At 42.7% G+C, this 18147-nt stretch overlaps 1 protein-coding gene across 2 annotated transcripts in view; it reads right to left on the minus strand.

The window, feature by feature from the left end:
* Window positions 1–18147, minus strand: part of C20H16orf87 (chromosome 20 C16orf87 homolog) — a 42889-nt gene that overhangs the window by 9619 nt on the left and 15123 nt on the right. Inside the window, exon 3 of one of the 2 annotated variants that reach the window (XM_020282687.2) lies at window positions 2566–2748. The exons of the other annotated variant lie outside the window; for it this stretch is intronic. Coding sequence (XP_020138276.2) covers window positions 2566–2748 — 183 coding nt within the window. The remainder of the gene's footprint in view (window positions 1–2565; window positions 2749–18147) is intronic. 2 annotated transcript variants of the gene reach the window in all.

An 18147-nucleotide genomic window follows, 5' to 3' on the forward strand; every position in this document is an offset into this window, starting at 1 on the left:
TTCCTTAATTCATATGTTAAAGTAAAGTTAAATCTTGCTTCAAATTTTTCAAGTGCCCTAACAGCAGGGAATCAAATATGATTAAACTAAATAGCTATTTAGCACTTGAAGAAGCTTATCAAATAAGTCTACTTTAAAATATATTGACATTTCAAAGTCTGTAGTACCTATCTATATCATATTTTGAGAACATGGTTTATGTCAAGGATTGGCAAACCACAGCCCACATGCCAAATCTGGCCAACGACCTGCTGTTACAAAGTCTTATTGGAGCACAGCCATGCCCATTCATTTACATACTGTTTATGGCTGCTTTTCAGCTATAATGACAAAGCTAGGTAGTTGTGACAGGGACAGTATAGCCCACAAAGCCTAAAATATGTACTATCTGGCTCTTCACAAAAAGTTTGCTGACCCCCCTGTTTTGCATTAAAAGATTCCAGTTTGTGCCATAAAAATTGCTTTGAGGAACTTCCTGCAATTTGTATCAAAAGGAAATAAACTATTAAAAGTATAACCTTACTCTAGAAATAGCTTTCTTAAAATGTTTCTCTGATAAACAGAAATGCCTCAGAAATATTTATAAATATTTATAGCTTTTCTCAAGTTATGAAATAAAAGTTCAAGCCTGCAAAATATAGAGTCCTAGTACAACTATATAGAGTTCTTTGCCCCAACTAAAGGATTCTCATTATCTGTTTTTTCATCTCAGCTTACCCACCAACAAAGCATTCCTTCTCTGTTTTTTGTTACATTCTCTTTACTTCAACTGGAAAGAATGTTCTGTTTTCCAGGCCAAGCAGTATTTCTTTCTTTTCTTTTTTCTCTGTTGACTTTTCTTTACCCAGCTTCCCTTCTAAAATAGTCTTTGGCATAGGTTTTCTGACCATTCTATTATTAGGGAAGCACATTCAAATTGAACAAACAATTCAAGCCCTCTGGAAGAGCATAATACAAGAAAAAAAAAATAGCAGTAAAAGTACCCAAGGAAGGCCGGGCACGGTGGCTCACGCCTGTAATCCTAGCACTCTGGGAGGCTGAGGCGGGTGGATTGCTCGAAGTCAGGAGTTCGAAACCACCCTGAGCAAGAGTGAGACCCTGTCTCTACTATAAATAGAAAGAAATTAATTGGCTAAGTAATATATATATAGAAAAAATTAGCCGGGCATGGTGGCGCATGCCTGTAGTCCCAGCTACTCAGGAGGCTGAGGCAGGAGGATTGCTTGAGCCCAGGAGTTTGAGGTTGCTGTGAGCTAGGCTGACGCCACAGCACTCACTCTAGCCTGGGCAATCAAGCGAAACTCTGTCTCAAAAAAAAAAAAAAAAAAAAAGTACCCAAGGCTGTACCTAAGTACAGCCTTTACAGAATACAGTCAAATATAATAAGGTTAATATTCAAACCTTATTCCTTTAGGCATACAATACTAAGACACCTTTAACTTTGGTAAGGACAACTATACCAGTGAAGTTTTCTCTGACAGTAGTAACCTCATTCAAATAAAAGCACACATAGCAGGGGGACAGACACGCTTGAAGCTCTGAAGGGGGCGGGGGGCAAGGCAACATATGTAACCTAAATATTTGTACCCCCATAATATGCTGAAATTAAAAAAATTAAATATATATATATATTTAAAAAAAGGACACAAAGCAGAGAGAAATGGTGAACACGTACAAAATTTTCAATGTTTAAAATAAGAGAAATTTACATTTATACAGAAAGCACTTGAGTTCCTAAGACTGAATATCTGAAAAAGCAAAGCGTAACTCACAAATAATATAAGAAATTATAAATGCATTTTGATGAAGATGAAATCATTTGGACAGAGGTTTTAAAAAATAATAAAAAGCAACTATCCCTTTTTTTCATTAATTACTGGCTTGAAAATCCCAATTTTAAAAAGATATTCATAGGTATACAGGGATTTATTATACTGTTCCCCCTATTCTCATATATGTTGAAATTTTCCGTAAAAAAGTTTTTAAAAAGATGTATAAATCAAAGAAAAAGAGAAGGTGAAATTTTAGTTAACTGCTACAAATAAGTTATTGGTAGACAAGCTACTTATCAGAAGAAAAGACAATACCAGTAAGGAGGAAGAATTCACCTAACTATGCAAAAGCTGCCTCAAAGTAGGAAGCACACAAATCTCCCAAAGAGCAATTTAAAAATTCACCAAGAACACTTTCAATAGTAAATTTTTTAAACTAATAGTATAACAGTTTGAACAAGTCTTAACAGATCAGTCTTAAAAAAAAAAAGTATAATCATTTTTAACAGGCTTCTCCAAGATGTCATATACAAATTATCTCAGAATTCTACTACCATCAAAGTATAGCAAGGTTAATTTTACCTAATTTAAACCTTTAAGTTTCCAATAAGAATTAAATGTCTGTGATTTTTTCAAAAATAAGCATCTACCATAGAGGAAATGCTTTCAAACTAATATGAGTTGTGATTTTAAGTCCAGGAGCTCAATGCCTCCACTTTTTCTTTACTACTATCTAATTAATCCCAGATCAATTTAATACTTGAAAAAAAAAACTGCTTAGATTTATTCATACCTCTTTCTTCCTCATGTTTTTTGGCAGATGCACTTTTAGGTCTTCCTCTTCCTCGTCTGATATGATCTGAATGGCTGTTACTTCGAGATCTCTTTCTGTTTTCTAAATCTTTATTTACTGTAGAATTTATCTTCTCTCTCCTAACTCTCTCTGTTCGCCTCCTTTTGGCCTCATGCTTGTTTTCTGTATGGATGAATAAAAGTGATATATTTTAGGGCTTAGCAAGAACTGTTTGCCCAAGTTCTCATTGTCTTCCTTTTCTCTTTCTAAATAGCACTGGAGTATGGTCAGTGGCATATTTTATAAAACTACAACCGTAACATACATGTCCCCAACACCCACATATGAGAAAAAAGAAATTCAACAGAATTCAGATCAATGTAACACATGAAGTAGAAGGAATCTTCAAAGAGAAGGAAAGTTTCTTTGTTTGGCAGCTTAAATTTCAGCCCCTACAAGTTCACACAATCCCTCAGCAACCTTTCTGTCATTTTCCTGTTTCCAAGCTTAAAAGTGTTGAAGTAGGAATGAAAACAAAATTCCATTCCTTTTTGCCCCTACTTGAATTAAAGATCGAAATATGTCACATATGCAGAAGCAAAACGACAGCTATAATGTATTAAAGTTACAATAAAAAACAGAACGCATCCGTAGAAAACATAAAAACACGGGCTTCAGCGGTCCGGCGGAAGGAGCCGGCGCCCGGGCGCTGGCGTCGGGGTGGCGGTCGCGGTCGCGGTCGCGGTGCTCGGGCTGGGAGCCGGCCCGGGGCTGCAGCCAGCTCCTGCCTGCAGCAAGCTCGCGGAGGCACTCGCCAAGACGCCCACGAAGAAGGCGCCTAAGGACGCGACTCGGGCAGAGATGGAAGAGGAATGTGTCCTTCAACTCAGGAGAATCGGAGACAAACTGCATTTCCAGCAGAAACTTCTGAATCTGATAGCCAAACTTTTCCGCTCAGGAAGCTGACTGCATCAAAAACTCTGCATGAGGAGACTCCTTCAAAAGGGAAGTTTCCCAAAGTAGGTACAAATTTCATCAATTAGAAGATAGAGCTCACTGTAATTGAAAGGAATGAGGAGGATTCATTTGCTTTTGGGTGCTCTTGGAAATAAATGGAAGATGGAATACATCAAAAATGATTTTCTGTTGGAGGTTTCCCAGATGTCATTCTTTAGGATATGAGGGCATTATAAAACCTTTGTTTATTTGAAAGCAAGAATGGAAGAACCTTGAAAATAGGGGAGTAATTACTGATACATTTCTTTTATACTTAGAGAGTTACTCTAGTATTTTTTCTGAAGGTTACTGCCCAACCTGGTGTAAAAGGAGTTGACAAATAAGATTAAGACTGGAAGAAACAGTTCAGTGTTGTTTTGGGTTTTTTTATTTTTTTGCTTTGCAATGTCAACTCCAGAGCAACGTTTATTATTTAGTTTATTAATCTTGTTAAAAGAACAAATTTCATTCTGAGAACACTGAATGTCATAGTGAATGTTTATTTCATAGGTCACTACATAATGTAAAATAAGTTCATAATTTATTTCCTTTTATTCAAATTGTATTGCTTCTGATCCTATTCCCTTTCATTAATGTGTTCCTGGGAGCATTAATTGGAAAGTAACTTGGAAAAAATTGAATTTTGTAGGAAGTAAAACTGTTGCAGATAGAACATTACATGTAAAAAGAGCAGGGGGATTTTGTATAACCAGGGAAAATGAAAAAGATATCATAGAACTTGAGCTTTTAATTGATGTAATTAAACTTGGTAAGAAAATTAATGTGTTTCTAAAAATGTGTAAAATGCCCCTTTTCATACTAGTCTGGGCATCTCTTATGGAATCTTTTAAAATAAAGAATATTTTCATAATTAGAATATACTTTTTATAAAAATGTGGGAAAGAGGCCGGGCGCTGTGGCTCACGCCTGTAATCCTAGCTCTTGGGAGGCCGAGGCGGGCGGATTGCTCAAGGTCAGGAGTTCAAAACCAGCCTGAGCAAGAGCGAGACCCCGTCTCTACTATAAATAGAAAGAAATTAATTGGCCAACTGATATATATATAAAAAATTAGCCGGGCATGGTGGTGCATGCCTGTAGTCCCAGCTACTCGGGAGGCTGAGGCAGAAGGATCACTCAAGCCCAGGAGTTTGAGGTTGCTGTGAGCTAGGCTGATGCCACGGCACTCACTCTAGCCTGGGCAACAAAGTGAGACTCTGTCTCAAAAAAAAAAAAAAAAAAAAAAAAAAAAAAAATGTGGGAAAGATATTTGTCATCCCAGAATGAAAATTCCATGTATACATACGTGAATATGTATGTACACACACATACATACATAATACGGATATCCATACAGACAATTTGTATTATGATATTATGTAGATTGTTAGAAGAGTTTCCTAAGTTTCATTTTTTTAAATATGGGCTATAAACAAAGTCCTCAAATACGTAAGAAATAATGTCATGATTGAATTTCAGCAGGAATAACTATTTATTTTACATATTTATAATTAAAATATTTTTGTTTTGTTTGAAAACGTGTAGAGGTTACATTTTTGAGTTATGACACAAAGGTTTTATAACTATTTGAATTTTTACAGTAAAAATATCTTAATACAGTCTGTAGTCACTTTTGATGAAAAATTACCTCACATTTGCTTTCTTCAGTACTAAGGCTGTTTATTTAGTTGGAAAGATTTTTTTTTTCCTGCCTAGAGGTAGATATTTTGCCATATGGGTATTTATGGTCTGTAACTGTATTTAAATGTATATGCACATGTGAAAGTTGATATGTTGGCATTATAAAACTATTAAAAGTTAACACCATTAAAAAAAAAAAAGAAAATATAAAAACACTAAGGAATTGAGCAAGTTTTCACTTTAGCCACAGATGAGGTAATATCTGATATAAGAGCACATTGTTCCATAAATGGAATAGCAAGAGGGGAACATTACTAAATATAGTGATTTAATTCATACAAGAAGCCACCCCTCCCACTCTAAATATATCAAAATGTTGGATAAAACAATGATTTTAAAAAACAAAACACCTTGTTTTAGTACGTACCTGAACTCAAAAGCAAGAAAGAGAATTCCCCAATGCCTAAAATCACAGTGGTAAAGGGACAAAACAAGTAGGAAAAGTCATATCCCAGGAATGGAAAGAAACAATATGAAAGACTATAAAATAAGTATGCTTAACAGGCTACTGAAAGAAATAAAAAGGTAAAATAGGCCAGGTGCGGTGGCTCACGCCTGTAATCCTAGCACTCTGGGAGGCCGAGGCAGGTGGATTGCTCGAGGTCAGGGGTTCAAAACCAGCCTGAGCAAGAGCAAGACCCTGTCTCTACTATAAATAGAAAGAAATTAATTGGCCAACTAATATATAGAGGAAAAAATTTGCCGGGCATGGTGGCGCATACCCATAGTCCCAGCTACTTGGGAGGCTGAGGCAGGAGGATTGCTTGAGCCCAGGAGTTTGAGGTTGCTGTGAGCTAGGCTGACGCCATGGCACTCACTCTAGCCAGGGCAACAAGTGAGACTCTGTCTCAAAAAAAAAAAAAAAAAAAAAAGAAAATCAAAATTGCATAGCTTCCTTTCTAAATAAAGCCTTTCATAAGCTTTTCATTATATTTAGAATACAGTCAAAATTCCTTACCAAAGACAAGTTTCCATAAGATCTGGCATTTGCCTTTCTCCAATCTCATCTCATACCACTCACCACTTTGTTTACTACACACCAGACATGACCTTCTTTTAATAAAACAAGCTCCTCACTCTGCTCGAGTCTATATAGCTGCTAACCCTTCTGCCTAGAGCTCTCCTCCCAAGGTTCTTCGTGAGACAGGCTTTTTTTCTTCAGATATCAGTTCACTGTATGTCACCTGCTCTCAGTCTCAGCCCATTAGTTCCTATAATCCACTCCTCCTTTTTATTTATTTATATGCTCAATGTCTCCCCTGTCAAAATATAAGTTTTATGAAAGTTGCGACTCTTTTGTCTATCTCATTCACAGAATCTAGAATGTTACCTACACATATTAAGTACTGTTGAATTAAATAAAATCAGACTGAGCACATGCATTTATCTCATGACCTCAAAATCCCACTGAAATGAAAAGAAACATGGGAAAAGAAGAAGGGGAAAAGGTAAATATATCTGTGGTGCTGGAAACAAGGAAAAGGTATTATTAATTATCCAAAGTTATAAAATTTCAGCCAACCGGCAAGTTGAAATAAGAAACCAGAATAGAAGAAACTATATTCCAAAACAGGAATAAGTGATGGCTCTTATAGAAGGAAGAGCTGTCCTTCCCAAAAGAATTCCAAAGATAATGCCAGGGAGAGCAGGCCATTGGGTGATCATCAGAATAACTAAGCAGGGGTCCTCAAACTAAGGCCAGCGGGCCACATGCGGCCCACCGAGGACATTTATCCGGTCTGCCGGGTGTTTTTGCTGCAGCTGCCTGTCCTGGTTAGCAGCTGACTCGTCCCGGTCCACAGTGCGCATGTGTGGAATGTGCGCCGCACTCTCCAATGGCCCTCCAACGGTCTGAGGGACAGTGAACTGGCCCCATTTAAAAAGTTTGAGGACCCCTGAACTATAGCACTACTACAGAACAGCTGAGTCTATGTGAACAGAACAATTGACATAAGGAAGTAAAGCTCTCAGGAAACAGAGCAATGTGAAAGAGATCTTTAAAGCTCCATAACAGGAAAAAGGCAGTTCCTCATAAGAATAAAAATATTATAAGAAATTTCACATTCTGCCCCAGAATGAAGCCTTCCCTATTTTGGCCATGAGGGAATTTACCAGTGTCCTGCCTGCTTGCCTAATTTACATCTAAAAACCTGCCTCTAGGCCGGGCGCTGTGGCTCACGCCTGTAATCCTAGCTCTTGGGAGGCCGAGGCGGGCGGATTGCTCAAGGTCAGGAGTTCAAAACTAGCCTGAGAGAGACCCCGTCTCTACTATAAATAGAAAGAAATTAATTGGCCAACTGATATATATATATAAAAAAAATTAGCCGGGCATGGTGGCGCATGCCTGTAGTCCCAGCTACCCGGGAGGCTGAGGCAGAAGGATTACTTGAGCCCAGGAGTTTGAGGTTGCTGTGAGCTAGGCTGACGCCACGGCACTCACTCTAGCCTGGGCAACAAAGCGAGACTCTGTCTCAAAAAACAAAAAAACAAAAAACCTGCCTCTAAACTCCCCTGGATTATACACTAAAGAGATCTATTGTCAAAACAGACCTTTAAAACAATAAGATATTTATGCAAGTTTTCTACAAATATCAACAGGCAGTTAATGATTACCAGACATATGAGGAAAATAAAAAGCATGAGAGAGAAGGAATGAGATAAAACAGGAAGAACAAAGGTAGCTCGGGAAACAAGAAAAAAATTTTAAAACATTTCCATTGCACACCTTGAGAGATCTATAATGAGATTATATCATTAAGCATAAGATTCTTTGGCCGGGTACAGTGGCTCATGCCTGTAATCCTAGCTCTCTGGGAGGCAGAGGCGGGAGGATGGCTCAAGATCAGGAGTTCAAGACCAGCCTGACCAAAAGCAAGACCCCACCTCTACTAAAAATAGAAAGAAATTAATTGGCTAACTAAAAATATATAGAAAAAAATTAGCCAGGCATTGTGGTGCATGCCTGTAGTCCCAGCTACTTGGGAGGCTGAGGCAGGATTGCTTGAGCCCAGGAGTTTAATGTTGCTGTGAGCTAGGCTGACCCCACGTCACTTTAGCCCAGGCAACAGAGTGAGACTCTGTCTAAAAAAAAAAAAAAAAAAAAAAAAGAGTAAGATTCTTTTGCAGAAATAGAAAAATCCATCCTAAAATTCATGTGGAATCTCAAGGGAATAGCCAAAACAATCTTGAAAAAGTACAAAGTGAAGGTCTCACACTTCCTGACTTCAAAACTTACTACAAAGCTACAGTAATCAAAATAGTATGGTACTGACATAAAGACAAATATATAGACCAAAAGAATAAAATAAAGAGCGAAGAAATAAATACTCACATACATGGTCAAAAGATTTTCAGTAAGAGTCCAAGACAATTCAAGGAAGAAAGGACAGTGTTTTCAACAAGTCATAATGGGAAAACTTGGTATCTATATGCAAAAGAACAAAGTTGTGTTCTTACCTTATAGCATACACAAAAATTAACTCAAACTGAATCAAAGCTTTAAATATAGCAGCTAAAACTATAAAACTCTTAAAAACATAATGGAAAAGGAAAGCTTCATGATACTGGATTTTGGGAATAATTTCTTGGATATGACATCAAAAGCACAAGCAACAAAAGACAAAACGGACTTCATCAAAATTTTAAAATTTTGTGCATCAAAGGACACTATCAATAGAGTGAAAAGGCAACACGTGGAGTGGGAGAAAATATATGCAAATTATCACATAAGAGATTAATATTCAGAATATATAAATAACTTTAACAAATCAACAACAAACCACCCGATTCAAGAACGGGCAAAGGATTTGAACAGACATTTCTCCAAATATTAACCAGATACACAAATGGCCAGTGAGCACAGAAAAGATGTTCAATATTGCTAATCAATAGGAAAAGACAAATCAAAACCACAGCAAGATACAACTTCATACTCATTAGGAAATTATAAAAAGCAAATCAAAACAAAAACAGAAAATAAATGTTGGCAAGGATAAGGAGAAACTGGAACCTTTGTACAACGCTAGTGGAAATGTAAAATGGTATAGCTGCTATGGAAAACGGTATGGTGATTCCTCAAAAAAAAAAAAAGCAGAATTACCATCTGATCCAGCAATTCCACTTCTGGATATACAGATAAAAGAAATGAAAGAAGGGACTTGAACAGATTATTTTACACTTAAGCCATGTTCATAGCAGTATTATTCACAATAGACAAAAGGTGAAAGCAACCCAAGTGTCCATGAGTAAGTGAACAAAATGTGGCACATATGTACAGTGGAATATTCAACCTTAAAAAGGAAATTCTCATGCATTGTTTCAACATAAATGACATCTCTAAGACATTGTGCTGAGTGAAATAAGCCAGACATGAAAGGACAATTATTGTATAATTCCATTTACATGAAGTAACCAGAATAGTGAAATTCAGACACAGAAAACAGAATGGTGGTCGGCCTAGGCCCTAGGGCAAGAGAGAGATGGAATGGAGAGTCATTATTTAATGGGTTCAGAGTTATAGTTTGGGAAGATAAAGAGTTTTAGAGATGGATGGTGATGGTTAAGTATAAAATATGAATGTACTTAATGCCACTAAATTGTACGGTTAAAAATGGTTAAAATAGTAAATTTTATGGGTATTTTACCACAATGAAAAATATTTAAAAAAGAGGATTCTATGAAAAAGAAGAAATTAGAAAACAGGCTACTAAAGTGCTAAAGACAAACTAAATGATTAATGGACATGTCTGATGACAGAATTACAGATCTAGAAAGGGTAATCAAAAAAATTTCCTGGAACAAAGCAAAAAGACAAAAAGATTATGTGATAGAAAGAGAAATGAAGGAAAGATCCAAGAAATCCAATATATATCTATGATAGAACTGCTAATTATCTACCTAATATTCATTCTCCCCCTCCTCATCGAGAACAGAATCTTGTTCTGCTAAAGAGGGCAATGTGCCCAACTAAAATATTAATATATATACATTCTCAAGACTCTCCTGTAGATGAGGTGGCATGAAATCTAGCTCTGGTCAATGACATGTAAATGGAACTGGGTAAGGTTTTCAGAAAGATTTTTTTCAAGAGAATAAGCATGGCTGGCATGCTTTGTCCTGCCCTCTTCTTCCTTCTTACAACATTTATGAGATGCCCAGACATACAACAGCTGCCATATGAAAGCCACATCTTCTTAGGATGGAAGAAAGAGAAGAAACTAGGTCCTTGATGACATCATTGAGCCACTAGTCATATACTGCCTATCTTCATCATTCTTCACTAAATAGGGAAAGCAAACTTTTTGTCCAATGCAGTGTTAGGTTCTGTGGAATGCAATCCTGACATATTATCCAATAAGCATGCCAGAATGAAAAGAAAAGAGGAATGAGGAAAAAGAAATAATGGATAAAAAACTGCCCTGAGGGCCAGACGCAGTGGCTCACGCCTGTAATCCTAGCACTCTGGGAGGCCTAGGCGGGTAGATTGTGGGTGGATTGCTCGAGGTTAGGAGTTCCAAACCAGTCTGAGGAAGAGCGAGACCCGGCCTCTGCTAAAAATAGAAAGAAATTAATTGGCCAACTAAAAATATATACAAAAAACGAGTTGGGCATGGTGAGGCATGCCTGTAGTCCCAGCTACTCGGGAGGCTGAGGCAGAAGGATCGCTTGAGCCCAGGAGTTGGAGGTTGCTGTGAGCTAGGCTGACGCCATGGCACTCACTTCTAGCCTGGGCAACAAAGTGAGACACTGTCTCAAAAAAAACAACTGCCCTGAGTTGAAGATTTTAGCTTTCAGATGGAAAAGATCCATGGAGTACCAAGGAAGAATGAGAACAATGTTAAAGTCTGAATGCAAAATAAAGACATTCTCCACAATGGAAGATAGGCAATGTAGCAGCACTTATCTTTTCTGAAAACTTTTTTCTAGGTATGAAACAATTTCTGGGAAAGTTGTTCCAAAAATAAAAACACATGGGTTAAAAAGAATAGAGTTTATAAGAAAGAGTGGGATTATACTGGAAAGAAATCTTAGTTTGACAGCTATGCAGTAGACCTAAAAACAATCCATTTTTTTTTTTTTTGAGACAGAGTCTCACTTTGTTGCCCAGGCTAGAGTGAGTGCCCTGGCATCAGCCTAGCTCACAGCAACCTCAATCTCCTGGGCTCAAGCAATCCTCCTGCCTCAGCCTCCCGAGTGGCTGGGACTACAGGCATGCGCCACCTCGCCTGGCTAATTTTTTCTATATATATTAGTTGGCCAATTAATTTCTTTCTATTTATAGTAGAGACAGGGTCTCGCTTTTGCTCAGGCTGTTTTCCAACTCCTAACCTCGAGCGATCCGCCCGCCTCAGCCTCCCAGAGTGCTGGGATTACAGGCTTGAGCCACCGCGCCAGGCCAACAATCAATCTTAATTAGAAGCCAGAGGACTCTATGAAAATGTCTTAGATGAATATATCAATAGATATCAATATATAAACTATATGATTAAGAACCTAAAAGTTCAGGTTCAAAGGTAAAGGTGTGCATTTTCTTTATAAAAACGCAAAAGAAAAACTAAAAAAAGTCATGTTCCATGTATAAATGTATAGCCCTTTTACACAATTAGCATGTAGGGAAAAATGCATTCTGAAATAACAAAACCAAACCTCCACTGCCACGCCACCATTCACTGTTGAGGAGTACTTAACTACTGAATCAACATTAAATCACTTTTGGTTTATAAAGGTACAGGTGATAATTATTTCCCCACTTTCCCCTCTTAACCAAAAGTGAACTTTTCATTTACAGACTTTTTTGCTCATTAGCCTTTGCTTATCTTGGAGAATAATTTGAAAAGTTTAGGTTTTTTTCCCTTTTTTCCTTCTCCCAATAAAAAACAGGGAGGTTGGCCAAGCGCGGTGGCTCACGCCTGTAATCCTAGCACTCTGGGAGGCCGAGGCGGGTGGATTGTTTGGGTCAAGAGTTCAAAACCAGCCTGAGCAAGAGTGAGATGCGTCTCTACCATAAATAGAAAGAAATTAATTGGCCAACTAATATATATAGAAAAAATCAGCCGGGCATGGTGGCGCATGCCTGTAGTCCCAGCTACTCAGGAGGCTGAGGCAGGAGGATTGCTTGAGCCCAGGAGATTGAGGTTGCTGTGAGCTAGGCTGACGCCACGGCACTCACTCTAGCCTGGGCAACAAAGTGAGACTCTGTCTCAAAACAAACAAACAGGGAGGTTGTTTATTTATTTGACCATCCTTACCCTAAAGCATAAAACCACTGAGAAATATACAGTTAAAATGCTAATAAGCAATTCCTATTTCCTGTTATCTATGATCTTTTTTTCTTACTTTTAGAGAAAGGTTTTTATAAACTAGTATTTCCTTTAGAATTTCAGTTTACTTTTCATTCCATAGTTTTGTTTTGTTCTTGAGGCAGATGTAGGGCAGAGAAATTTGTAGGGCAGAGGAAGGGCAGAGGAATTTACTTGGGTGGGGCAAGTAACCCCACCTAAGTAAGGTTTGAGCTAACCACAAACCTTTGCTTCTGGTCATTGCTTGCTCGCTACACTGCTGTAAGGGGAATTATGGGATGAGGTCATTGAAGCACGGGCGACTGGCCCATCAGGCAATAGAGGGCAACCAACCCGCCAATTATTTCAAAAGGCAACAGTGGGCAACCAATCATTTTAAAGGTCAATGATCCATGCGTAGTCGGCTTGTGCGCAGCTTGTGCACCATGGGGATAAAAGGCGTGCCGTTGTTCCGGTCGGGGTCCTTGCCTGTGAGAGTGGCCACTGCGTTGGTGCTCTGGGGCTTGGACCCTGGCTAGCCAGAAAATAAACCTCCTCTTGTGTGATTGCATCCTCGATGTCTCTGCTTTTCTGTCCGGTGGGGCTGTGGAAGGTCGGTCCCTAACATTTGGGGGCTCGTCCGGGATTTGCCTTCCCCACAGACTACCGGGTAGAACTCAGGGCTGAGGGAGGAGTGTGAAAATCCACCCCGGACTAGCCGGGTGTGGTGTTAGGCAAGGGATGCGGAATCCCCTTGCAGGACCCCGGATCAGGACGCCGGCACAGGACCTAGGCGGACGCGCTGGTGGGTCACCGGTCGGAGCCAGGCGGAGACGTCCTCTGGCCCCGTTTGGACTCCGGAGCTGACCTTGTAGCCAAGGGCTCGGTCAGGAGGAGACCGGGGAGTAGGTCCGGACTAGGTTAGGTTGTCTGTTTACCTCAGTGTCCACTTGTCTGTTGTCTGCGTTGTTTGTCGCCGGCTTTCTGTGTGTGTGTGTGTGTGTGTGTGTGAGTGTGACATCTCTCATTGGCTTGTTGGAGTCTCTGGGTTCTATAGTTTCAGCCCGAGAACCCATCAGGGTTGCATGGGTTTTCGGGCTGGGGCCGTGGAATCAGGGGACCCACGAAAAGATCCGCAGGGGCGACTAGAACCTCCAGGTAAGCATTCCCCTGCATGGGTTGGCAGTGCACAGTGTATCTCCTGCCGCCCGTGCCAGGAGTGGCTAGTGCGGGAGGGGCACAGCCGTTACCTCCGTAGGGAGTGAAAGGCTAGGGATTCAGATCCTTGTCCCCAGTGCCCCAACTGCGGAATATCGGTTTGCACATCTGCCTATTATTGACTAGCCATGGGACAGGCTCTAACAACGCCATTGTCCATCCTGGTGAGCCATTTTAAGTATGTCAGGGAAAGGGCACACAACCTGTCCCTGGAGGTCAAGAAGGGAAAGTTTGTTACCCTTTGTAAGGCCGAGTGGCCCACGTTTGGAGTGGGGTGGCCCAGGGAGGGCTCATTTGATGCCTCCTTGATCGAAAAGGTAAAAGGGGTGGTATTTGGCCACCACGGCCACCCTGATCAGATCCCCTATATTGTGGTCTGGCAAGACTTGGTTCGAGACCCACCACCTTGGCTGAAGGCCCTCCTACCTGCCCCGAGGGGAAAGGCGGAAGTTCTGGCAGTTAAAAAAGTCAGAAAGGAGGGGGCGCGGAGTCCGAGGTCCGTTGGGACGCCAGTGTTGCCGGATTCCAATCTCTACCCAGACCTAACAGGTCCCGAATGGAACATGCCTCCGCCCTATAACCCTGGGGCAGCCTCTGCGGCTCTCCCGGCCGAGGCGGATGCGGGACCACCGGCAGCGGGGCCAGCCTATGGGACCAGACAGCGGGCTGGCCGAGCCACAGATCTGGAGCCCATAAAGGCGCTCCCTCTAAGGGCAGTGGGACCCCTGGGGGAGGATAGAACAGAGACATTCCAATATTGGCCCTTCTCTACCAGTGATCTTTATAATTGGAAATCTCAAAACTCGAACTTCTCCGAGAATCCGAGAGACCTAATTAATCTTTTAGACTCTGTTCTTTTCACTCATCAGCCCACCTGGGATGATTGCCAGCAGTTGCTTAAGGTGCTCTTCACAACGGAGGAAAGAGAAAGGATTCAGGGGGAGGCGAGGAAGCTGGTTCCGGGGAGGACGGAAGACCTACTACAAACCCGCGAACCATTGACCGAACTTTTCCCCTTGAACGGCCGCTTTGGGACTACAATGAGGCTGAAGGTAGGGAGCGTCTCCGGGTCTACCGCCAGACTCTGATGGCCGGTCTCCGTATGGCGGCGCGAAAGCCGACCAATTTGGCCAAGGTAGGAAATGTTCGTCAGGGGCCGGAGGAGAGCCCGACAGCATACTTAGAGAGGATCATGGAGGCCTTCCGGCAGTACACCCCCATAGATCCCACTATGGAAGAGAGCAAGGCAGCTGTTATGATGGCGTTTGTCAATCAGGCAGCCCCCGACATTAGGCACAAGGTGCAGAGAATAGATAGATTGGGCGAAAAGACTCTACAGGACCTGTTAGAAGTGGCAGAGAAGGTCTATAATAATAGAGAGATGCTAGAAGAGAGGTTAGAGAGGATCAGAAGAGAAGACAGGAAATTCGAAGCTGGGGAAGCACGGAAAGCAAACAGAGAGATGGCTAAAATCCTGCTAGCTGCCACAAGAGGGGGACAGATAGGGTCAGAGGACAGAGAAAGGCCCTGGCGGGAGAGGCTAGGCAAGGATCAATGTGCCAATTGCAAAGAGCATGGGCATTGGGCCCGAGAGTGCCCCAAAAGAAAGGGGGGCAAAGACTTGGAGGTCCTGAAAAAGTCATGGTTGCAGGACAGGTGACAGACAAATAGGGAAGATGGGGTTCGGTCCCCCTCCCCGAACTTAGGGTAACTTTGCAAGTGGAGGGGAACCCAGTCAGCTTCCTCATAGATACAGGAGCAGAACATTTGGTACTAACGGAAGACACAGGAAAATTGTCCAGTAAGACCAGTTGGGTGCAGGGGGCAACAGGAGCCAAACTATATCGGTGGACCACATAGCAGAGATTGGGTTTGGGTTCAGGAAAAACTCGCCTACCCTGTTCAACAAGGCCCTCCATGATGACCTTGGGTTTTCGGAAAAGGCTCCACCTCTGTATGAAGGGTTTAGGGCGGGGCGAGCATGGGAGTGGACTGCAAATGAAAGATGCTTTTCAGGCCCTGAGGGCAGCCATGCTGGAAGCCCCAGCCCTAGCACTCCCTGATCCTACTTGTCAAAAAAAAAAAAAAAAAAAAACTAGATCCGGTGGCGGCCGGGTGGCCAGCGTGCTTGCGATTCATCGCAGCCACGGCCCTGTTGGTCAAAGACGCTGATAAGCTCACCCTAGGGCAGCGGCTGCAGATCACCACCCCGCACGCCATAGAGGGGGTTCTGAAGCAGCCACCGGGACGGTGGATCACAAATGCGAGGCTGACTCATTACCAAGGGCTTTTGCTGGACGCACCCCGCATCGAGTTCCGGGCCCCTGCCGACTTGAATCCAGCTACGCTTCTGCCAACCCCCGCTGCAGCCGCACCTGAACGTGATTGCCTTGAGATCCTAGCCGAGACCCAGACGACCCGTAGAGACTTGAAGGATCGCCCCCTTCCAGGTAGCGACCTGACCTGGTTCACGGACGGAAGCAGTTTCATCCGGGACGGACGCAGGTACGCAGGGGCGGCCATAGTAGATGACCAAGGTAAACTTGTCTGGGCGGCACGCCTTCCGCAAGGGACATCTGCTCAGAAGGCAGAACTAATAGCGCTGACGGAGGCTCTTAGCCAGGCCCGAGGAAAAAGGCTGACGGTGTACACTGACAGCCGCTATGCCTTTGGGACTGTGCACATACATGGGGCCCTCTACAGGGAAAGGGGCTTCATCACGGCAGAGGGAAAGGAAATTAAGCACATGCCTGAAATACTCCACCTACTAGAGGCCGTTTTGCTGCCAAAGGCAGTGGCGGTAGTCCATATCCCGGGACACCAGAGTGGGGATTCCATGGAAGCATGGGGCAATCGGAGAGCAGACGCTGAAGCTAAGAAGGCTGCAGAAGACACTCCGCAGCCAGACATCCTGCACCTTAGCCTGCCACCCCCAGGCATGGGATGGTTGCCTCCTCTGCCGGACTGTAGATGAGGTCTGGGCCTCAGAGCAGCTACGTGAAGATGGCTGGTTGCGGGACAAAGGGCATCGCCTAATAGTGCCAGAACTCTTAAGACGCCACCTGTTAGAACACCTGCATCAGACCACACATCTAGGGAAGAGAAAGATGCTGCAACTGCTGGACACTGCTCAACTAAGGTTCAAGTCACAAGGACGGGTTCCAGATGACATCGTCAAAAGTTGCCGAGCCTGTCAGGTCATGTAGCCAGGGAGGACCAGAGGGACCCACGCAGGTACGAGGGAAAGGGGGAGGCAGCCAGGACTATTTTGGGAAGTGAATTTCACAGAGGTCAAGCCTAGAAAATACGGGTACCGATATTTACTAGTCATAGTAGATACGTTTTCCAGATGGGTAGAAGCCTTCCCTACGAAAGGAGAAACAGCTTTGGCAGTAGCTAAGAAAATATTAAAAAAAATAGTCCCCAGGTATGGACTGCTGGAAGGGATAAGATCAAATAATATCTGTCAGGTTAGTCAAGGGCTGGCCCAGGCTATGGGGATAGATTGGAAATTACATTGTGCATATAATCCCCAGAGCTCTGGGCAGGTAGAGCGAATAAATAGAACAATAAAGGAGACCCTGACTAAATTGGCCCTGGAGACTGGCGGAGACTGGGTGACCCTCCTTCCCTTCGCCCTGTTCCGAGCCCGGAACACCCCCTTATCACTTGGGTTTAACCCCTTTTGAAATCATGTATGGCACACCCCCTCCTGTAGTTCCTAGAATGAGCCCTGAGGTAGGCTCTGCAACGTGTCCACAGTCAAGTATGGCCGGGCCTCCATGCTATCTACCGGCCTGAGGAGGAGGGTGCCGGACACCGTTTCACCCACACCAGCAGGGGATTGGGTGTGGGTGAAACGGCATAACAGCAGAACCCTTAAAACCAAGGTGGAAGGGCCCCTATCAAATTATTCTTGTTACCCCCACTGCTCTTAAGGTCAATAGAATAGTAGCGACCTGGATACACCACTCCCACGTGAGATCTGCTAATAAAAAGACCAGGAGCGGTGCCAGGACCAGTGGAAAGCAACTGCAGACCCGAGGAATCCTCTGAAGACCAGACCTGACCCGCATGGCGGTGACAGCCCAGGACTGCTGACCTAGACTTGGACTGGGGTTGTGGCATCTAAAGATTGAACTGGGTGACAACATGGACGGGTCGCGGTGGGGGTTGGTTGTTGTGTTTTGGGGATGTTGTGTTTTTGGTCTAATGTTTTTGGGGTAGAGACCTGCAGCTGTACTTACCGCCCCGAACCCCCACCAACCCCATAACCTTACATGGGTCTAAAGATTACTGTATAATGGTGTTAGTGTTCCCAAAAATAATATACCACACTGAGGAGACAATGTATGAGGGCACAGTAGGGCGAAGAGTCACCAACCTAATTTTT

The sequence above is a fragment of the Microcebus murinus genome, chromosome 20 (assembly GCF_040939455.1).
Source record: "Microcebus murinus isolate Inina chromosome 20, M.murinus_Inina_mat1.0, whole genome shotgun sequence".
NCBI lineage: Eukaryota > Metazoa > Chordata > Mammalia > Primates > Cheirogaleidae > Microcebus > Microcebus murinus.